General features: G+C 37.6%; 1 protein-coding gene across 1 annotated transcript; it reads left to right on the plus strand.

The window, feature by feature from the left end:
- Window positions 1-263: 263 nt before the first annotated feature.
- PPP6C (protein phosphatase 6 catalytic subunit) lies at window positions 264-23,030 on the plus strand. Its single transcript, XM_081150672.1, has 7 exons — window positions 264-586; window positions 8,129-8,224; window positions 15,301-15,366; window positions 16,371-16,512; window positions 18,042-18,121; window positions 18,296-18,505; window positions 19,676-23,030. Exons 1-7 carry the CDS (start codon window positions 512-514, stop codon window positions 19,922-19,924), a joined length of 918 nt encoding a protein of 305 aa, XP_081006798.1. The 5' UTR covers window positions 264-511; the 3' UTR covers window positions 19,925-23,030.
- The last annotated feature ends 1,490 nt before the right edge of the window (window positions 23,031-24,520 follow it).

Below are 24,520 nucleotides of genomic sequence, written 5' to 3' on the forward strand. Positions count from 1 at the left end.
AGGGCCACCGGGGGTCAGGGTCAGGTTTACCTAACTTTTAACTAAAGCTGTCCCGGTGAGAGAATGCGTAAATGGGTTAAAGTGAGAAACCAGGGAATGGCTAGGGTTACCTATTTCGTTGTTTTGATCGGAAAAACCTCGCTTGGTCCCCTGAGGTGAAAGTCTGGAGGAAGGAAACTGGAGAAAAAGAGGAGTATCTGGCCACTACTCAAAACTACAAATCCCAGCCCTCCCCGCGGCAGACTACGGGTCCCAGCAGGTCTCACGGCCTGGACCCGAGGAGCCTCTCCGGGCCGGGCCTGCGGCTGGAGTTCGGCGGCTGAAGGCGCGGGGCGTGTCGAGGCAGCGGACGGACCTGGGTCAAACTTTACGCCGCTGCGCAGACACCTTCCACGGGCCGGACGTGACGTAGGAAGAGTTCCGGCTTCGGCCTCTGCCGCTGCCGCTGCCGCCGCTACTTCAGCTGCCGCCGCCGCCGCCGCCACCGCCGTCGGGGCTTCTTATTTCTAAAATGGCGCCCCTAGACTTGGACAAGTACGTGGAGATAGCGCGGCTGTGCAAGTACCTCCCGGAGAATGACCTGAAGGTGAGCTCGGTCGGGGCGGGAGCGCTGCCGGCGGGGCTCGCCCCTCCCGGCAGCGGGGCGCCCGCCGGCCCGCCCTTCTTTACCGAGACCCCCGCCAGCATCTCGTCCCGGCTTGGTGACGGGCCTGACGCGGTGCTGAGCGACCCGGGCCGGTTTGGGGGAGCCGGAAGAGCCGGGGTCCCCCGAGTGCTGTCCCGGTTCCGTAGCGGGTATCCCGAGGGATGTCGCGGCCTCCTCCCCAGGGTTGCCCCCCCTCCCCCGGCCTTCGGGCTGCCTGCGGGCTCCGAGCCCCAGCTGCCGTGCAAAGAAGACTCCTCTCTCCTAACCCCGTCTCCAGTCTCCCGGAGTCGGAACCGAGCCCCGGCGCGCGCTGCCCTCAAGATGGGGTCATCCCTCCCGAGGTGGTGACAGGAGCGCGGGGTGGCCGGCGTCTGACAGATGTCTCCGGCCCCGGGAACGCGACCCGATGTGTTTAGGTTCCCGAGGACTGGGCAGACGGTGGGCCAGAGCCGCTTGGTCGGGACGTGGGAGAACGGCAGGGCGTCCCTCTTTCCCTGCCACTCCTCCCAGTTGCTTTTCAGGAGTGTGGGTTTTCTCCTGCTGATTCAAATGTGCATCCCGTTTTCGTGGACGCCGTTGAGCTAACTTATGTGGATAATTTAGTGGTCCCTCAGTAAATACAAATACTTTTCTATTCTTTTAAGTTGTTAGCTCAGGCTTGCATTTTCTTGGTTTTCTATAGGAGGTAGAATTGTTTTTTGTTACTGCCGAGTCCAAGTTACAGTAAATGTCTGTGTGGCTAAAGGAATGAATGTAAGCCTTTGGCAAGTCTTTCTATGCGTTTGTTAAACCAGTGCTTAGGTGTCTAGCGGTGTTTAACAGGTAGTGCTACTGTCTGTTTTATTTGTTCACTTAACTTTGACTTGCTCTATGGTAAGTAAACTGTCAATAGCTTCTGAGTTCTTTTTATTTTTTAAGCTGTGGGTTTAAAGCAATTTAGCTTTGTGAATTTTTTTTCTTAAGATGCTACTTGTTTTTTCTTTTGCTCTCTCTTTTGGTACAGGAAGTTGATATTTAAGGACAGCCAACAAGTATGCAAAATATTGAAAGCCAAAGGAGCTGTTGTGGACGTAACTTATTTGTACTTATAGGTAAAGCATGTGTGCTGTATTATAGGGGAGTCATTCTTGTGTATTTTCTTCTTCTTAATAGGGTACTTTAATTAAAGTGAGAACAAAGCCAATATTAGTAGAAATGTAGCTTTTATGCTCATCTGATTCCTTTATGGCTTCTTTCTGCTAGATGCTTTTTTAGGAAACAAAAATACAAGCAACCTTGGTACCCAGTTTGTGGAAAACTAACCAGACATCTTTTGGTAGCATTGTTCATCCCATGGGTGAAGTGGGTTTTTGCGTATCAGCGAATTGAGATGAAATTTTCTGTTCTTTAGCCTATGTAAAGCTGTTTTAAGCTTTGTGTTTATAATTAGTAAAATGTTGTTTATTATGAAAGTGTATGTTGATATTAACTTGAAATTGGATATTGAAATGATTTGGATGATAATCAAAATTTGGATTTGGATTTTTCTTTAGATCTCTTAGTTTGATAAATATTAGATTTCCTTCCCACCACAAGGAAATGTTATTAAAGCATTTCTTTTCCCCTTGCAGTACAACTGGACTATATTTGGCATATCTCTGTTTCTTAAGAAACTTGTTTTTTAATCTCTGGGCAACTACTGGGGAAAATTATGAACTTTTCTTTTAAGCGGAGGCTTTTTTTGGTTGGTTTTGGAAATGTTTTTATCAGACTAATTTGCTTATGATTTAATTTGCTCCTCTCTAGTGTATTTAAAGAAATTTAATTTTGTTTTTACTTCTTGGCATGAAGTGCAAACTAAAATTAGGCAGGCCAAGAAAGTATTCCAGGAGCACCTTTTCAGAGACTTTAAGGCCAAAGTAAAAGATTCTGTCAGAGGAAGAAAAGTAATCATTGGTGCCACTTAATGATCATATGGAAAAGATTTGTTCTGGTAGAAAAGACAAATTCATTGTGTTTTAAACTGACTAGAAGTTGGAGGTACTAAATAAAATAATAAATGCATAAGATGTTCTAGATCTAATTTTGATTTTTCTATACCTAAATTGGAAGTGGTCAAATCACTAGTACTGGATCAAATCTGTATAACTGTTTTGAAGGTATAAGTTTGAAATATGGAAGCCAGTGGACCAAAGTAACCTTTCTTTAAAAAGAGGTCATGTGATTCTCATCCACAATAAAGATTTCAGAGCTGAGCATCAAAGATACAGATTGCACATCTGGCCAAGTAGAAGAATGAATGATAAAAGGCAGGTTTATTGAATATTTATACTTAAGTACTTAGGTGGGTAATGGGTTCTGTAACTTGAAGATTGTCTGATCTCTTGGATGATTCTTAAAGGTGACATGTAAGCAGAGAAATTGCACATGGAGTTACTATTCAGGTTTTTTTTTTACTGAGAAACTGAAGACAGTTACTACCATGGTAGGGATTGGGAGAATACTAGTGTCTATCTCAGAGATGCAACACAAAGAATTGTGTAATTCCATAGTAGCCACTCTTACAGATTAATAGTTAATGTAATCTTTGTAGAACTCACTTTTATGTTTAGTCTGAGCCATTTGAGTTTTTTGTATAAGGCTACCTGCTCTGCAAAGTTGTACATCTATCTGAAATGCCTCCATAAAGCTTCAAAGAATTCTCCCTTTTTTCCTATATTTGTTGAACAACTTTTCGTATCTTCTCATTCATCCTCTATCTGATTTTCTAGATTGTCATCAAATGTTGTAGTCTTTATCTTTCCATACTTATATCCTTCCATACATACTTACCACTCACCTTACTCCCTATCTTACTGATCATTCTGTTTACCTGAGTTGTTTGGTTTTGCATTGTATCTTTCTTCAGGTAATGCAAGGAAAACTTAACATAGTACAGGACTTAGGCACACACCATGGCTTTGTATGGGGCCGGAAGAGTGTTTTCAAGACTCTTTCTGATAATGCCTTACATTTTGTTTGCCACTTTGGCCACAGAATCACGTTATCTTGCATATTCCGAAAATAGTCTGTAACAGTGCTGTCCAGCAGAAATAAAATGCTCAGAAATGTGAGCTGCAAAATACATTTTTTAAAAAGTAAAAAAGAAACAGTTGGAGTTAATTTTAGTAATATTTAACCTAATTTCAAGATGTAATTAGTATAAAATTACTAATGTAATATTTTCCCTTTTTTTGTACTAAATCTATGAAATATGATGTATATTTTACATTTATGATCTATCCCGATTCAGACCAGTCACATTCCAGGTGCTCAATAGCTACATGTGGCTGTAGGTATAGAATGGGACAGTGCACACCTTTAACAATTCCCCAGCCCATTTCCTAGAATTGCAGAGCTGAGAGAGAATCAGAGTTAATCTAGTTATGTACCCTTCTCATTTTACAGCTTTGTAGAGTTTATGATCTGCCTGAGGATGTCCAGCTAATCCATGAGTTATGTTGGAAAGCCTCCTTGTGCAGAGCTCTTTCTGATATAGTTAATAACCTTTTTAGGATGGCAGATAACTTGCTTTTCTAAGTATGTCTTCCACTTCGCCTTTTTTTTTTTTTTTACCTTCCATTCTAAGCACATTGGATTGCTGTCTTCTGACGGCATGCCCTGTACTTCCTTGCTGCTTTTCAGTCTGTTTCTTTCACCTATTTAATATGTACATAGCACAAATATTAAATTATTTAATACTCTCTGAGTTGGGTTCTAATATTTGCCCCATTTTACAAGTAGGTAACTGAAGCATAGACAGGTTAAGTAACTTTCCAAAGTCATAAAACTAGTAAGTAAGTGGAGGAGCTGGGATTCAAACCTAGGCAAGTCTGGCTCCAGGGTTCACATCCTTAACTATCACTTGTGCTTCCTTTATGCAGTACATTCCATGCCTCTTTTGAGCTTTAGCTCAGCTGCCACTTTCTCCTTGTTAGGGGCCCTGGATTCTGTAGTCAGAATTACTAGCAATGATTAGAATTTTCATAGCTACTTATAGTTTTCTGAGCACCTTCATGTCCATTCTGTCATTTATACAGTCCTTGTAATAGGCAGAGCAGATACCAAAGCCAGGAATGGATAAGATTTAAGTCATTTTTGCCTCAGTGACTCAGCAGAGTACATGCCTGAATTTATTTGCTATTAAAAATTCCCATTCATTCTTTTCTATACTAACCTTTTCCCTATAGCACTTTTACTCTTTTACCACTTGTAGTATTCTCTCTTGTGTGATAGCAAAGTGTATGTGATAATCAGTTAATGTTTGTTGAATCAAACTGTATACTGCTTTACAACAGAGAGATTTTTAAGGATGTGACAGTAGGTTTTAGAAATATTATGTCAACATTGTGGACTATGAATTGGAATGAGACAGGAATGTCATAGAAGCAGTAGACCAGTGACATGAGAACTTGAAGTATAATACGACCTGTTGACAGGGTAGGTCTAGGTGATGAGAGAGAGGGAAAATTATAGTGTAATCTCTTAGTTTCTGGCATGGATTACTTAGTAAATACTATAACTAGATTAAGGAATGCAAGGGAGTTTGGTTTTGGCATACTAGATTTGAGATGCTGCCAAGTCAAGACATTGAGGTAGAGCCCTCGCTGGCATGGCTCAGTTGGTTGAGCGATGTCCCATGCACTGAGAGACCACTGGTTCGATTCCCTGTCAGGACACACACCCAGGTTGCAGGCCCGATCCCCAGTAGGGGGCGTGCAGGAGGCAGCCAATCAATGTTTCTCTCTCATTGATGTTTCACTCTCCTCCTCCCTTCCTCTCTCTTTGAAATCAATAAAAACATATCTAAAAATAAAAAATACATTGAGGTAGAGATGTTCAGAAGACTTGGATACTGTTAACAGATATTTTATTGATTGCCCTATATGCTCCAGGCACTGTCCTAGTAGTATTACACTCAGGACAAAGGTCTAGACCAGTAGTTCTTAACTGGGGGTGATTTGCATTCAAGAGGATATTTGACAATGCATGAAGACGTTTTTGTTTGTCATAGCTGGGGTGGGGGGCGTTACTGTTGGTATCTAGTGGGTACAGAAGCCTGAGATATTGCTAAACATCCTATAATGCACTGGATAGTAGACCCCCACAACAAAGAATTATCAGTAGTAGTGATGTGGTTGAGAATTTAAAATCCAGTGTATTTGAGGGACAAGAGGGAGCAGGGAGACAGGGCCAGAGAATAGAATGGAACTGTGAACATGTATCTTGAGGAAAAGGTAGACAAAGGAAATAGAGTCCATTAAGAATGGGGGCCATGAACTCCAACTTGTTCAAGGATTAAGAATTAATTGGGCATCATGAGGAGAGATGGGTAAAGTTTGCCCTAAATTTGAGATAAGATTAAGAATTTTGCTTAGTGCCTGTTCGGAGCAGTAACAGTAACCACACTTCCTACAAACTAAGCAGCAGAACAAAGCTGTGAAGGGCTTTGGAGGAGCTTTTCCCATGGCAAGGCTGGGCTCTGTGAGGCTACTGTGTGGATGGTTGGCTGACATATGTAGGTTTCATAGACTTTATTTTTGTGTGTGATTGATATGAAATTGTAAGCTACTGCTGAACTGGAGAGATGAGAAGCAATGGCTTTGGCTTAGAGACTTAACTCTAAATCCTCAGTTGGGACTGCAGAAGTGGCAGTTACAGAAGGCAGCTGTTACTTTACTCAAGTTAGTGTGCTTGGCCTCAGGTTAAAGATGCTGCCTGAGTAGTTTACATGTGCTCTCCAGACACTCACTGGCCTTTGAGATTGGCAGGGTTTCACAGTGATGTTCTTTATAGTCTAAGCTGTTACTTTCAGATCATTACTGGGGGTATGGGCCAGTCTCCTTGCAGTTCAAGAAGCATTATGGGCTAGAAGAGCCAGTCATATTTGGGTGCAAATTCTGGCACATTCAAATATGGGAACCATGGAGAGTCCCTCAGGAATCTGCTGTGATTAATTTTAAAATGTTAATTAAATGATCACTCCCTTCCAAAAGGATACAGAGTGGTTTACAAAGATGCATTCAATATAGCAAGATAAATTGTACTAAGAATAAGTAAGAAAAATGAGACAAAGAGAAAATATAGGAAACCGAGATGAAGCCAGAAGTAAAAGTAAGAATATATATAAAATAAAAGCTGTGATGATCAGGTTACTTCTTTGACCTTAGTCCCTAAGCTTTCTAGGAGCCTACTGGAAGATGGGAACTGATCAGTTGAAATAGTCACAGAGTCTATAAGATGATAAAAACAGGCTTCTCAGGGAAATCACATTGATCCTTGTTAAAGACATTCTTTCCCTGAGTCTTCCTTGAAGGCAACTGTTTAATCACAGCATCTTATGTACTTCGTTTATTTATAGTCTGTACAGTGACAAGCTCTATAGAGGACTGTTTCCTACAGCGTCCCTTATTGCATGCTGATGGCATGACAGTAAAGTGCAAGTTGGAAAAGGAGGGCAGTATAATGCAGGGTGGGGACAGGCCTCTTTAGAGGACAATCTGACCTAATTCAGGGTGGGTTTATAGTAGGTTTGTTTGGGTAACATTTTAATAATTTATCTTTAAAGGAGTGTAAACAGTGGTGCCCTCAAATTTACAAGTAACCAACAGTTTCCTGAGGTAAGCAAATAGAAAGATCAACACTGTAGGATATAGAGAACTTTTCTCTCCCAGAGATGCATTACGGAAAGAAGAGTGGGAGATGAACTTCTTTGGTGGCTTGTGTCCAAGGATGTGTTGGGGGAAACATTTAAATTGTATTCATGGTATGGGTTCTGAGCTTCACTGATGGAGGTGAGGGCTCTTTTTAAAAAATGTGAAATCTGAAAGGGAGTGTGGATGGAACAAGTGCCTGACAGCATGCAGGCCTCATGGCAACAAACAGAAAAGTGTCCACTCTTGTACAAATTATAGCAAACTCATACAGATACTTTTGGTGGAATTCTCTTTGAGGAGGTTTGGTGAGCTTACCTGAAAAAATATTGCAAATATTATTAGAGCAAGGCATTATACCTAAGAAAGGTGGGTAATGTCCTGAGATAGGTACTTTAAAACATCACTGTATTGTTTTATAAATTGTACAGTAGCAGAAAAAACATTTTTAAAGTATTAATTGCTACTCTCTGAAGCTAACCTAAAAAGAGTAGTGCTCTTTATTCTGGCAAAATGGGAAGAAAGACGGTGGTAATGAAAGACTATTAAAAAAACAAAACAGGCCAAACATGGCATATTTGTTTTTTGGAACCAACCTTAAGCTACATGGAAGTGAGTTAGGGTTTAAAAAAATGCAAATAGTAGGTTGTAAACTTTGGGAGCTAATTACTGTAAACATAATCCCAGAATCATCAAAGAGCAGTTTCCTTTCCTATCAAACAATATAAGTATTAGTTCTTGTCTTTTTGTCGTGTGATCCTTAGTTTTAATATTGTAGTAAAAGGTTGCATTTTATCTTTTCTTCTTACAGCGGCTATGTGACTATGTTTGTGACCTCCTCTTGGAAGAGTCAAATGTTCAGCCAGTATCGACACCAGTAACAGTGTGTGGAGACATACACGGACAGGTAAAATTTCATAAGCAGATTTTGAGCTTTGTACTGTCCATAGTACATGTGTGTTTCCACTTGTGCTGCAAAAAACAAACAAAAACAAATGAACAAACAACAGTTGGTGGTTGGCTAGAATGACATGACTACTGTTATAGTGAATAAAAGCAGTGGTCAAATTATATATGGAGTTTGTTGAAATTATACCTGCAAAGCAAATAAAATGCAGCACTATTGTTCTGTGGAGAGGGGGAGATACAAAACACAAATGTGGACTACTCATAGTTACTGTGATTAATAGGAGATGCTTTGGTTTTTTAGGCGCCAATTTTCTATTCATTCTATTTACTCCTGTCATATTTTGTTGAAAATTTATCATTTCTTTAGTGAAAATGAGAATAGCAAAGATTCAGAAAGAAGATTGTTGGTGCATGATTTCACAGCAAGTCACTGTTAGAATGGGATGAGAGAGATTTAGTTCATTTATTTTTTTCATCTGCTGGGTTTTTGTTTGTTTTTAAGACTTTCAAGGTAAGAGGGGCACACATCATCTTTAGATGCTTAATGTCAGTGTTTAGCCTAGTTGGAAACCTGTGTGTTTATAGTTTTTTTTTAAATAGGGAAATGAAAGGTGAACTGAACACTCATAGCCTACTGTATGCACACAATGGAGTTAGGGCTACAAAAGAGATACACATTGTGAACAATATAGTATTTATGAATGCTAACAGGACTTTACTCTCTTTTGTGCAATTTCCCTGCCTTACCTGTATGTCTGCCTAAAGGAACAGAAATGTGGATAAATAGGTTGTGGTTGGGGGCTGCTGGCTGCTCAGTGATTAAAGTCCTATTTTGACTACTTAGATGGCTCTTCTTTTTGGCTTTTCAATCTGTTCTCTGAATGGTTGAGATTATAATAAATCTGACATCTGCATGTTCTCAGCTTCTAAATAGAGACCCCATTATGCCATTTGTGATCTCTTAGTAGATTTTAGGAGTGGATTTCTTAAAATTTCCTTGTAACTTCTCTCCAAAAGTATAATATAACTTGTATTTTGCTAACATAAAGGATATTAATATAAGCAGTTTTTTAACATATTTCTAAAAGCTGGAATAAACTAAGCAATGTTTCCCTCTAATTATAACATTAAAATTGAGGGATTATCAAGAACTTTTCAATATATGAATTACAGCCGTGATCAAAAGGCAGGAAGTTAGAGCAACTTCGAATTACGAAAATTAAAATCATAAAATTGTATTTCTATATTATATATACTTTTATCCAAATGTACAGTTCTTGCTAACATTTATCTTGTGTTTTGAGGTTAACAAAGTGCTTTTTCGCATATTCCATGTAAAATTTTTTCAGTTCTATGAGATTGGGTCATTTTGTAGAGAAAGAAACAGAGACTAAAAGATTGAAGAATTAGCCCAAACACTCTCAGCTATTAAGGGACAGAGCAGAGATCTGAAACTCATTTGCGTACCTAGTAGCCCATGTTAATTTAAAACTACCATCAAACTGTGAACATTGTTTCTCTTGTACTTGACCCTTTAAAACAATTGCTAATCAAAAGCATGGGACTTGCGGAGCGTCTCACCGTCTGCTGACTGAATAAACTAAATGTAAGATGTGTCCTTTAGGACTTGTACAGTTGTCTTTCCCTTGGGCCAGTTCTGGAATTGCAGGATTGGGTTATGAGTATAAATAAACATGCTGGCAAGCATATACAGCTGTCCCTCGGTATCCTCAGGAGATTGGCTCCAGGACCTCCCACAGATACCAAAATCCTGGGATGCTCAAGTCCCTTATATAAAATGGCATAGTATTTGCATATAACCTATGCACATCCCCCCATATACTTTAAATCCAAATTACTTATAATACCTAATACAACGTAAATGCTATGTAAATTTACGGTGTCCCAAAAAAAGTATACACACACTTTGAGTAATTATAAAGGCAGTCTTTATTAAAATACATTTTATTTTCAAAATTGAGATATCAGCTGTTAAAGTGTGTGTACATTTTTTTGGGGACACCTGTAGTTTAAGGAATAATGACAAGAAAAAAAAAGTTTCTACATGTTCAGTACAGACACAATCATTGTGGGCCTAACTACATGGTACATGTCAGCAGGAACATAACATTCCCCCTCTGCCCCTCATCCCCAATATTTCTGATATGCTGTTGCTTGAATGGGGTTGAGTCCGCAATACGGAATCTGGATCTGCAGATACAAATGGCCGACTGTTGTCCTGAGAAGCATTGAAGCAGCGTAATCTAGTGAGGAGATGGTAGACTTCATTGTCAGACAGAGCTTGATTTTAAGTCCTGACTTGGCTATATACTGGCTGTTTAAGAAGCCTCTTCAGCTAGCTCATAAGTTCTTTACCTGTGGCCTGTGGATCCTTGAGGGGTCCCTAAGGTGTTACAAATACAATTGAGGGTAAAACCGCTGGTGTCTCACCACAAATCAAGGGAGTAGCACCAGACTTATGCTGGTTGTCATTGTCTTCTGTAACAGCATGCATGCACAGTGAAGTAAAATGCCTCTATCACTTAAGATTGTCCTTGATGAAGCAGTGATATTCTTTTTAACTCTCAGCCCTGAGTAGATACTTCTTTTGAATGTGATGAACTAGGAAGTCTGCATAAAGCACATCTGCGTACCAAAGAAAGATGGCTTGCTCAAGGAAAAGCTCTTGTGTAGTTCTTTACATAACGAGCTAAGTAGCCTCTTTTTTTATGGAATGCCATTTTTACTTGAGAGAATGAATGGCCAACTGTGGGTATTGGCAGTCATTTTTGCAAAAGTGAAGGAAATGAGTCAGTCACTTCAGGGAACACATTTCACAGTATTTTTGCCAACATCAGAATTTGAGTTTTCAAATGAAAACTTGAATCCACCACTATGAGGCTAACAGCTTCTAATACTTAAAGACTTTTCTGATGAGATGAGTGGTAATATTAACATATTAATATGGTTTTTTGATGATGTGTAATGAAATGTCATTTTAATGGACTAGTATGTTGTCCACTCAAAGTGTTACACCAATCTATGTGAGTATGATAAGACCATTTTTCAAGTTTCAATATATTAAAAACAGAATATGGACCGTTATCTGTAAAGGTAATTAAAATACTTCTTTTTGTAACACATATCTGTGTAAAGCTGGATTTTCTTCATATACTTTAATCAGTCTGTCCCAACAGATTGAATGCAGAGGTAGGGTATGCGAGGCCAGCTGTATTATATTTAGCCAGATATAAAAGAGATTTGCAAAAATGTAAAACAGTGCCAATCTTCTCATTAAATTTGTTTTGTTTTGGAAAACAGTTTGTTTTTCATTAAAAATATGTATATGTTACTATTTAATGAGTTATTGATCTTAAAAGTGAATTTTATTTTATTTTATTTTAATTTTTAAAAAATATATCTTTATTGATTTCAGAGAGGAAAGTAGAGGGAGAGAGAGAGATAGAAATATCAATGATGAGAGAGTCATTGATTGGCTGCCTTCTGCACACCCCCAACTGGGGATCGAGCCCGCAACCTGGGCATGTGCCCTGACCGGGAATTGAACCCTGATCGCCAGGATCCTAGGTCAATGCTCAACCTCTGAGCCACGCCCGGTCGGGCTAAAAGTGAATTTTAAAAAAACAGTCCATTTTAATTTGTAATATGGAAAATACTGATTGATACAACCTACATAAACAAACGTTTTTTGGGGACCTCTAAGTTTTAAGACTATGAATGGGTTTCTGAAGCCAAAAGTTTAAAAGCCACTGAGCTAGCCAGCTGTTTCCTTGCCTCTAATGATGGAATAAAATCCACTTCTCAGGATTGGTTTTGTTTTAAAATGAGACCACTTACAGGGTTTCTGTGATATGAAAAACATACACTAGATGGTAGAAATTATTTGTGAAATGATGAGGTGGACTTATAGTAATAGAGGGCAGGATCAATTGTCTGCACATGTTCTCTGTAAATGTTTATTAAATAATTTTGGGAAAAGCTGCCAATATGGATTATGAACTATGTGTTCCTGAAGCAGAATTTTTTCTTTTTTTAAATATATCTTTATTGATTTCAGAGAGAAAAGGAGAGGGAGAGAGAGAGATAGAAACAGCAATGATGAGTCATTGATCGGCTGCCTAGCCCACAACCCAGGCATGTGCCCTGACCCGGAATTGAACCCCCATCTCGTGGATCCTAGGTTGATGCTCAACCGCTGAACCACGCCCGGCTGGGCTGAAGCAGAATTTTTGATCGTCTATTAAATGTACATAGGATATATTTCTGTAGCTCAGGGGTGTGGCTCAGTGGATTGAGCATCATCGTATGCACCAAGAGGTCACGGTTCAATTCCCGGTCAGGGCACATGCCTAGGTTGCCCGCTCGATCCCCAGTGGGAGGCGTGCAGAAGGCAGCCGATCAATGTTTCTCATCTTTCTCCCTCTCCCTTTCTCTCTCTAAAATCAGTAAAAACATATTTAAAACAGAACATATTTCTATATCAGTAGAAAAGTTTAGGCTCAACCGTTCTTCTACCACACTTTTATGAAAGCAATTGTTTTATAAAACTTTTTAATGTTCCCTTCTTGACTTTGTGTGTATACATACTTTTTACATAGTAAAATTGTGTAGTTACAGTATAGGTATAGTTTTGTATTCCATTCTTCTCCCTAATCATTTTTCTAATTTGCTGTATAGTTTGCATTATAATCATTATTCACAACCACATAAGGTCCAAGTCCTTGAGTTGGGAGGTCATACCTTATTTATTTATTTTTATTGATTATAGAGAGAAGGGTGGGGAGAGAGAGAGAGAGAAACATCGATGCGAGAGAGAAACATGGATCTGTTGCCTCTCGTATGAACCCCGACTGGGAGATCAAATTCACAACCTGAATATGTGCCCTGACCGGGAATCATACCCTCCACTTTTCTGGTGCACAGGATGATCCTCCAACCAACTGAGCCACACCAGCCAGGGCAGGAGATCATACTTTATTAAAATATTTCCTAATGTTAGTCATGAAGCTTTTTTTCTTTTGTTATTCTGAATGCTATTGTAACACATTTTCTATATATTTATATAACATTTTATTTTATTTTTTTTGCTTTTAGGATATAGTCAAAGAAGTAGAATTACTGGGCCAGTTATATGCACACATACACACGTACATGTATATGTATACAAGAGTGTGTGTATATGTAGATATTTTTTACTGTTCATGCTGTGTTTGTGTATATATATAAATATAAAAATATATAAGAGATGACATTCACACATATATACATCTGTGGGGTAGGAAATATACTCCTTTCAAAGGGAGAGACTCCACATAATAGAAATGGACAGCAAATATTTTGAAAAAATAATAGTCTACCACTTGACTAAGATTAAACATTTGTTTCACTTATTAGTTTGCTAATTTTAAGAAGAGAGGAAAATTTTATTTTAAACTTTCTAAGGTTTTGTTTAAGCAAGTAATAACTCTTTTAAAAAAAATATGTTTTTATTGATTTCAAAGAGAGGAAGGGAGAGGGAGAGAGATAGAAACAGTAATGATGAGAGAGAGTCATTGATCGGCTGCCACCTATATGTCCCCTGCTGAGGATAGAGCCTGCAACCTGAGCATGTGCCCTGACCGGGAATCTAACTGCAATCTCCTGGATCATAGGTCGATGTTCATCCGCTGAGCCACACCGGTGAGCAGTAATAACTCTTTAAACCAGCTATTTTCAACTGGTGTGCTGTAAGAATTTTTAAAACATGCAATTCCCGACTAGTTAGGGGTACTGACCCTCACCTCTTTTCCCTTAGATTGTCAAATATAAAAATGACAGCCCTTGCTCGTGTGGCTCAGTTGGTTGAGTATTGTACTGTGCATCGAAAGGTTGCCAGTTTGATTCCTGGTCAGGGCACATGTTGCTGGTTTAGTCCCCAGTTGGGGCACATACGAGAGGCAACCAATCTATGTTTTTCTCCCACATCGATGTTTCTCTCTTTCTAAAATCAAGTTAAAATAAATAAACAAATAAATAAAAAATAAATGACAACAGCCAACACAATAGCTGTCTGGTGTGAATTAATCAAAATTATTATTTGTTTTGTCAGATTGGCCAAAAATATATTTTTTGGTGTGCAGCAGAATTTTAGTAATTCGTTTATGTGTGCCATGAGATGAAAAAGGTTGAAAATTGCTGCTTTAGACTTATGAAACAGTTATAAGGGGGAGTGCTTTATTTCGGTATTTAACATTTAAATTTCAGTTTCGTTCACTGTTACTAAGATTTCTGTATTGTTTTAAGTATTAGAAATTTAAGTATAATTTTATTTTCAAGTGTTAAAGATAAATGTGTAGAAAGTTATTAGTTGTAGTAGGTATAATTTATTACAGTCAGTTCCTTTGATCCAAAATCTTTTTTCAGAAAAACTGAAGTTTTCTTTAAGAATTAGATTAGGGTAATCTAGTTGACTGAAGTTACCAAATGTGCAATTTGTCATTTACCAGTTTTTAGACAAATAGAATATGGTGAAATATACAGTTCTTTTTTACTAATTATCGAGAAGACAGTCCACATCATGGATCCTGTGGGTACACATCAACAGTAGAGTGTAGAAAGGTAGGTTGATCTGTTCTTTGTCTTGTAAGTTTATCCTTTGAAAGAAATTTTTACCCACTTGTTTCCTTATCTTTTATGTCATTGAAATAGATGCTGAATATGTGACAGGATGGTTAGGTTAGCTTATTGGCAAGTTAGGTAACTGATAAATGACTTAATATTCTCAAGTGATAGATGAGGAGATGTATGAAAGAAATTTGAGAGTGAGGCTAATAACATTAATGATCTAAGAATGACTTTAATGGTAACTGAGCTTTATTTTAATGCTTTATTATTATTTTTTTTAGGCTTGGGAGCTGTGTGCTTGTCAACTTTGCTTACACTTTTTTTCTTTTTATTAATGTCAGTATTTGAAGTCCACTTAATTAACTGCTTCTTTACACATTTGCTCTCAGTTTTATTATTTTACACCATTATAGGAATTTGTAACCAACATGTATTGCCTTTCTTTTATAGTTTTATGACCTTTGTGAACTATTCAGAACTGGAGGTCAGGTTCCTGACACAAACTACATATTTATGGTATGTAAACACCAGTGACATCAAGAACTTATTAAAAAAGGGAAAGATCTGTCTTATTACATATAAATTAATAACAATTTTATTTAAGTATCTGAAAAGGTGATTCTGCACTTTTCTACATTGTTCTGTGCCCTCTAGTTGAGAATAGTTGCTTTAGTAAACTGATGTATACATAGGACTGGGTTGTAGCCCTCAGTAATGGTTGGGCAAAAAATATCTTAGAACCTCTGGTTTAAGGCATAAATCTTGAATTTATTGTTGTTTTACCAAAATTTTGAGCACTCATTTTTATCTGTTATTAATCTGTGGATTGATGAAAATGCACACATACACATTTGCTATGAAGATGCATATTTACTTAACTTTTCTTCCAGAACGTAATGTTACTGCTTTACTTTTTCTGAATCCTTATGTCATGTTCCTTCCTTCTGAAAGTTTCTGGGTCATTTTTCTATTATTCTTTTAGCTGTTTTCCTATTGGTTTACTATTGCCCCAAGTAAAATGTTAATTGAAGTGTAAATAGCATGTCATCATGTGCCATTGTTAAATACAGAGCTGAACATCAAACACTGTTTTAATTATGGTATTTGCTTTTACAAAAACAAAACACTATTTTCTTCAGGTTGGCAGCTCTTTTGATACAGTTAAAGTTATTTTTGAAATTTATTTAAAAGTGTTGATTCACATGATCTTTTTGAAACATCTGATACTGTGGATAATAAGAATTGAAAAAAATGGTGGTTTTCCCGGGAAAATCATTGAGAGAATTGTACTGCAGGCGCCTGTAGGTCTCTTGAATCATAGACTAGCACAAATAGTTAGTAAAGACAACCTATTTGCTTCCATTTGAAGTTTTTGTTAAAACTGTTTCCAAATAATGTAATGTGTAACTCTTCATTGTTGTTTTTTTGGGCTATGTCTCTGAATTTGTGCACTTTGCAATAACTTCTTAAAAATATTGTTGCTATTGTACTGTTTGTAACTGTAAACTTTTACATTACAGGGCGATTTTGTAGACAGAGGTTACTATAGTTTGGAGACCTTCACTTACCTTCTTGCACTAAAGGCTAAATGGCCTGATCGTATTACGCTTTTGCGAGGAAATCATGAGAGTAGACAGATAACACAGGTGTATGGATTTTATGGTAAGACCTCTGTTTCTCTGACTCTGAACATTGTTTTACTTTCCTCTTTGGGGGGGAAAAAACCACACAAGTCATGCATGTGCTTTATAGTAAAATTTGAAAATACAGAGAATCTTTTTCCACTTTCTCACCCTTTAACTTTCTTTCTCTCTTCCCCCAATCAATGGAAAATCTTACCATGGAGAGAAAATCATTCTTAAGTTTTTGGTGTACATTTTCCTAGATCAGTGCCTCAAAGTGTAGTCCTCAGTTTACCTCTTTGGAATCATCTGGGTGCTTGTTAAAAATGCAGATTTTTGCCTCCCCCAGCAGATATTTTGGGGTGGGACCCTTGAATTTACTGAAGGTGAATGTTCTGCACACTCAAGTTTGAGAGTCTATTCTATACCTATGTACATATTTGTGTGCGTGTGTACGTTGTATACATATGTGTGTGTGCATACATACCACACTAAAATGGGATCACACCTGCTTTTTTCATTTAATATTGTGACCTGCCTTTTTACTTCATTAATGTTATTTTTATAGCTGCATTGCAGTCTATGACTTTCCTATAATTGATTTAACCAGTCCCTTTAACATTGAATGTTGGAGTTATTTTTAAGTTGCTGGTATATACATAGCTGAATGAATATCCTTTTACACACACACACACACACACACACACAATATCCCAAGGATATATAAATATCCTTTTACATATATATTAAATTATATATATAAATCTGCGTGCTTGCTTCAGAGAACCCCAGCACCTCAGGAATTAGAAGCAGAACTCAGCCATTAAAAACAAATAGCTGCTGCACTGGCTGGTGTGGCCCAGTTGGTTGAGCATCGTCCTGGGCACCAAAAAGACAGCTGGTTGAATTCCTAGGCAGGGCACGTGCTCAGGTGGGCTTGATCCCCAATAGGGGGCTTGAGGAGGCAGCCGATCAGTGCTGCTCTCTCTCTTCCTCCTTTTCTCTGCCTCTAAAATCAATAAAAAAGATATTTTAAAAAATTATCTAAAAGCAAAATAGCTGCTTTTATGAAATTTTTATATGATTGAAAGTTTTAATAAAAGTTAAGAAGTTCTTTGAAGGAGGTAGACAGAAGAATTGTTGAGATTATTAATATGAATTTTTCCTTGAGCACAAAGCAGATATTGAGAGATTTGCAAATAAGTTTATAGCCCTTTAGTTTCAGATTTTATATTTTGAATTATCTTCTGCCTTTATAAAGATAAATAACTCTCTTACTAGTTTAAGCTGAATTCCTATTGTCTCAGTATTTGATGCTTTTTCTGTTGTTTACTAAATTTTTTTAAATTGATTTAGAGAGAGAGAGAGAGAGCATGGGAGAGAAACATCAATTTGTTTCACTTATTTATGCATTCAGTGGTTGCGCTTCTGACCTGGAATCAAACTCACAACCTTGGCCTATTGGGAGGATGCTCTAACCAACTGAGCTACCTGGCTAGGGCTGTATTCTTTATTTTTATTGGCAGACTCAGTACTTCATTACTGAGAACTCTCCTGTTTCTTTCATAGATGAGTGCCAAACCAAATATGGAAATGCTAATGCCTGGAGATACTGTACCAAAGTTTTCGACATGCTCACAGTAGCAGCTGTAAGTTTATATAAATCTTTTTAGAACTTCAAAGTATTTTCTTGTCGATATCACTTTGCATATTTTTATTTAATTGCCATCTTAGTTATATTGATATTATTAGGACTCACGGATGGGTTTATATATGACTGAGTGTGTTATTATATGTTCAACTCTGTTATCTTTTTTTGTTAGTTAATAGATGAGCAGATTTTGTGTGTTCATGGTGGTTTATCTCCTGATATCAAAACACTGGATCAAATTCGAACCATTGAACGGAATCAGGAAATTCCTCATAAAGGAGCATTTTGTGATCTGGTTTGGTCAGACCCTGAAGATGTGGATACTTGGGCTATCAGTCCCCGAGGAGCAGGTTGGCTTTTTGGCGCAAAGGTCACAAATGAGGTAAAGTCAGCATTTTCAGAAAAGTGGTTTTTTGGTTGCTAATGGACTAAGTAAAGACCTGTGGTGGATGTAGGTAACAAAGTTACCTCGTCTAGCTTTCTCACACTATGGTGCTTATGGATATAAAACTTTTCATCTAGGTTATCATGTTTATTTCCATAATAATTAGAGGAGGCGACATAATGAAAGCACCTCCTTCAGCATCTACTTGGTAATATATGTAAAATAAATGTTCTTTTCTTTCAAATATTGCAATTAAGTAATGAGATTAAGGAAGAGCAAGATAGGCAATTTAAAAAATATATACTTTTAATATTTATATTTTTAGTTGAGATACAGTTGACATTTAACATTGTATTAGTTTTTTGTGTGTTTTTTTCTTAGAGAGAGAGAAACCTCAATGATGAGGAGTTGTCACTGATCGGCTGCCTCCTGCACGACCCCCTGCTGGGGATCGAGCCTGCATCCCAGGCATGTGCCCTGACTGGGAATCAAACCTTGATCTCCTGGATCCCAGGTCTATGCTCAACTGCTGGGCCACACTTGGCCAAGCAACATTGTATTAGTTTTAGTAGGTGTACAACATAATGACTTGATATGTGTATATATTGTGCAAGATAACTTTTTGAAGTTCAGCTCTTTACACACACACACACACACACACAGAGAGAGAGAGAGAGAGAGAGAGAGAGAGATGAGCTACATCAGGAAGTAACCCAGCATGGAATAGAGAGTTCGCTTCAAAATAACTTGTTACTTAGCCTGTCTGAATCCCTGTTCCCTTACACTGAAAAATGATGTCTCAGAGTTTTTGTAAGAACTGTACTAAACCCTCAGTAAATGATAGATATGGTAGCAATGTGTTTATTATTAAACAGTAAAATCTTTGTTTCATATCTGATAGTATTTGTAGTATGCTTTTCTTCCAGAAACTTCCAGTTATGTGACTGCATGATTTCTAAACTCTTTAATAGACTCGGGCCAAAGTGACTCTATAACCTATAACTTACTGAAATTATTGGGGGTAACTGTAGAATGGGTTTTGTAATCATGAGAACTGTATTTAGTAATAGGATTTATACTTTATTTAAATGTTAATTTTTTTATGTATGTGGGTTGATATTTTTAAAAAATATGCTGTATACTTAACAAAACCTTTCTAAATTGCAGTTTGTTCATATCAACAACTTAAAACTCATCTGCAGAGCACACCAACTAGTGCATGAAGGCTATAAGTTTATGTTTGACGAGAAGCTGGTAACAGTATGGTCTGCTCCTAATTACTGCTATCGTTGTGGAAATATTGCTTCGATAATGGTCTTCAAAGATGTAAATACAAGAGAACCAAAGTTATTCCGGGCAGTTCCAGATTCAGAACGTGTTATTCCTCCTAGAACAACGACGCCGTATTTCCTTTGAGGCCTTCGCCCATCCTGCTGACCGGTCACATTTTTCTGCCCTCTTCTTACCCCAACTTTCGTGTATTACCCTCTATAATATACTTTTTATTGAGCACTTTGCTGCTGAAATGCTGCCTCTTGCCTTTTTTTATTTTAAATTATCTAAATTTATTGTTTGTTATGGTGTCTATAACAATGTTTTACTATCAGTTTTCCCCCCATCCCATCCCCACCTTGGACTCATCTGAGAAGACTTGAGAGATGTCTTAATACTCATACTTCTGCATGTAGCTCTTGCTTATTTACTGGTCTGGGGGAAACAAGATGTGTTTCCTTTTTTAAAAAGCTAATTGAGAGAACAGACTACACTGAAATACTCCTCCTTTTGTATCATTCAGCCTTTTGTTTTAGTTTGGTAAGTTTTAAGAAATTTCAGCAGCAAAGTTGTTATTCAGTGGGCACGATGGACTGCAGATGCCTCGAGTTATGTACACTTGTTCCAGCTGTAAACTTCATTGTCCTTTGTTGGATGATATTTTAAATGGATATAAAATAAATTGGTCTAAAGGGCTGCCCTCCTTGTTGTGTTTTTAAATTTGAGTTAAAAACTGCTACAGCTTATGACTTTGTACATTAAGATAATTGTTTTGATCTTTTTTCAGATTCCTTGTATTTTTAAATAAAATAATCTTAAATCCAGATAGGTTGAAGTGTTAGAAATTTTAAACAGCTTACATTGTTAGCTTAAAGTTACTTTTTTTTCTTTTTTCCTAGTCAGAGTTCTTGACCCTTTGGTTATTGAGTTTAAAACTTCAACTGAAATTCAATATTATTTATTTAAGGAAAAAAAAAATCACTAAACTGTGCCTAAGAACATAACTGCCATATTAATGTTTTGGTTTCTATCCTCTATAGTAATAGAAAAACATTTAATACTTGTAATGCTGATATGTTCATTTGATACCAGTTGAGTAGAATGTGATCAATCCAGTTTACAATCTATCATGAGTATCATTAAGTAAAATCTATGTAACTTTTCAATAGGAATCATTTTCTTGCTGTAACACTTGACCTTAACTTTTAGAAAGTGTTCATTTTTTAACTGCAACTGGAAAGGTTGAAAAGTCAGGACTCTTGTATTTGTGAACTGTAATCAGAAGCAGGTTTTAAAAAGTGTGGAAAGAAACAATTGTCCTTTTTTGTAAAGGTCTGTGACACCATGTTTCAGCTTTGTGTAAGTAATTTGAATATCCAAAGGGTTGTGATGATCAGTTCTTGATATGCAATGTCCACTTAATAAGGACAAGTGTTCCAGTGTCTCTCATGACTATGGTCATAAGTGATGTTGGAATTTACCATTTGGTGAAATAGTTGGTATCCTTTTACTACTATAGTTAATTTTTGTCATTCCAGGAAATCTTTGTGAAGCCAGCCAATAATAAAGCACTTTAGCATTTGTTCAGGTAGTTTTGAAAACCAACTTTTCCCTTTCAGGATAAGAATTTCCAGGTTACCTAAAAATGCAATAAAAATCTTTATAGTCTACACTTCTTGGCACATAATTTTTCATCAGGGTTTTCTTTTATTAAATGAGCACAACACTGTTTTGATTTTTCCCCCCCAGCCACCTAGCTACTTGTGTAGTTTTTAATTGTATAGCTGTATGAAAGAAGTGGCTAAGACATTTGCTGCACACACTTGAACTGTTGGGTCAGTAGCTTTGTGTCATTGCCCTGACCCCAGTGTAATTCAGGGGGAAAGGTATTAATCTTACAGGGATATGTAGCTATGTATTTTACTAATTGTTAAACACTGGAAATTAATGATGCAGACAACTTGATGCGGTCTTTAAACAGCTCTCTGCAGTATTTTTTTCCTGTTACCATAAGTTGTATTGAAGTGCTTGATCTCCTCTGCTTTTAAGTTGTGCCAGTGAAACCAGCAACCCTGAGCCCTCCCTTCCCATTTGACACCCTCTAGTTTAGATTGATGTCGTTGTTTAGTTATCCCTGTAATGTGACTTTTATTTTTGAGTTATGGTATACTGCGTTTGTCTGTCACTAGTTGGGCATGTGCCAATAATATTCTGTCCATTCCTTAACTGCCATCTCTGTTCTGCCTGAGTTTTTTCTCTCCAACTGAATATCGGCTTTTTGCATGGAAAAAAAAAGGTTTTTACTATTAGACATGTAAAAGGAAGAGAGAGTGAATGTATTGGACTTTGAAAGCCTAAAAGGAATATTTGGATTCCTCTACTAAATAAGGGCTATGTACTATATAGAGTAATCATATGGTGGAAGATACTTGTAAGTCATAGGTTTGCAGGCAGGAGGATCTGTTACTCCCTGTATCTAGGCTGAATGTAAAGTCCCTTATATTGTATTAATGGGGGTAATAACTATTTTTATTTGCCTATTATATACTTGGTTTCTAATAAATTGTCCTAGGCTCTAGTGAGAACTGTCTACTTTTAATTGCCAATCACTCCCTTTCCTTACTTGCCTGATATACTCTTGGCCAGCTTTTTATAGGTTAATGCTTTTTCCTGAAATATATCACCACTTTAAATGTGTTAATTTGGGTGTGATCCTAAAAAGCCTGGATCAAGAGCATACCTAATATGTGACCTGCATCAGCTCCTGCTCCATCTGGATGTCTAGAACTGTTGGAAGATTTTAACGTCTTAAATCCTGGGTTTTGCTTTTGAATAAGGTTTGAAATACTGTTCATTGCATTACGATTTGTGTGTTTTTGCTTTGTAAGCCCAGCACCAGGTTTTGGAAAATGCCTGTATTGTGAAAGCAAATCTGAACTCTTTCTGAGCCTTTCATTGTGGGAAATAGAATTGCTTTTCATCAGCCTCCAGAAAATTGTGTACCTGGAGTTGAAGTGATTTAACAGCAAGAATCCAGATTTTTAAATGTAATTGTTTTTTAATTGCTAATGTTTGTAAAGCACCTTCAGTTCTTTGGATGAAGGGTGCTATATTCTCTCAGTGTAAATTAATAAAAACATTATAGGAAGTTTGTCAGAAATTTTATCGAATGCATAGTCTGTAGTATGTCCCAACAAGAAGTTAGCATTTTATATAACACAATTTAAATTAAAAAATGCTTATTCCTTCACTTGGTTGCTTGACTAGTAAACAGAAGTGAAACTTTCTTGTTCCGTATTTGACTCTGGGCTAACTGTTCCATTCTTTAAATGCATTATCCATTGTTACGTCCTGGGTCTGGTGGCCAGAACCAGGCTTCATGAGATTGTCACAACTATTTCAGTTGTATATTTACAGTGTGCAATAATGCTAAGAAAATATACAGTAGAAAAACACCAGAAAGAAGCATTTGGAAAGTCCCCTAGTATGCCAAACAGTGGATGCTTGGGGAAGTTTGGTTCCTTAGTCCCCTATTATTAGTTTTCTATTTCCTTGTCAGTCAGTTGGTGAGTATGTGACTTTCTTACCCTCATGAGAGTATGCTTCTCCTGGTTTGGATCATTCAAATGTTTTCTTGATTCAAAAATGCATGAAATTAATGAAGATTTTTGTGTGTGTGTTAACAACATTATGTAAGTTTATTCCACTTAATCCCTGGGCACCCACTGTTCTGAGCAACCTGCTTTTGTGTGTAAATGGGAATGGGCTAGAAAAGATTGCACAGGGGCATTATGGAATAGTGGAAAGAATGTAGGCTTTGTGATCAGGTCTAGGTAAAAATCCCAGCCATGCCAGGCAGCTAACCTGTGTTGAGCACACTTAGCTAAATGCCGTGATGCCCTATTTTGTGGTACCCTTACTATGGCTCTATGACTATTACTTCTTTTCTTCTTCTTCAGATGAGGACACAGGCTTAAAGAGGAAGGGTAACTTGCCCAGGGCTGCACAGGAGAGCTGGAACTTGAACCCCTGTAGGACATACCAGAGTACATCTTAAGCCCTCTTACAGCAATTTTAAGCAATAGTGGCTATTGTAGCTGTGTGACCCTGAGCAAATTGGGTTTTCTGAATTTTGAAATTCTGTGTCTAAAATAAGAGAATACCATACAGACTTGATAATGGTTAAAAATAGCACTCATAAAGCACCCAGTCCTTGGCCCAAAGCTACTGTTTATTGAGAACGTGCTAATATACCATTTACCCCAAATCATTGTAGCTGGGAAGTAAGAATAACCCAAGGCAATATGTAATTGCTGACCTAGTAAAGCTTATGTTAGTGCAACAAGTTTGGAGAAGGAAATGTTTGCTGTAGGATGGAGTAATTGGGAAAGGCTTAAAAGAGGAAGTATGAATTAAATGTAGACTGGAATGATGGGATGTGCATTCTTACACAGTAAAATCACAGAGGCAGAGATTGCTAGAACTGGGACGTGACACAAAGATACGACTTGAGGGTACTTCTTGGGAAGGCATAAGAAAGGAATAGCTGAAGCTCTAATATTTACCATTTATCAGACAGGCGTTGGCCAATTATGAAACACTTTGAAAACCAGGCAGAGGATTTTAATCATTTGTAAAGAAAGGTAATATTTCGACATTAGATGATCTTCCCCACCAGAACAACTCCACCTCCTCCAGTCTTGTCTGACATTCTGGGGTTCTTTACCCTTTCTGGCTCGG

The sequence above is a fragment of the Miniopterus schreibersii genome (genome assembly GCF_964146895.1).
Source record: "Miniopterus schreibersii genome assembly, chromosome: 11".
Lineage (NCBI taxonomy): Eukaryota > Metazoa > Chordata > Mammalia > Chiroptera > Miniopteridae > Miniopterus > Miniopterus schreibersii.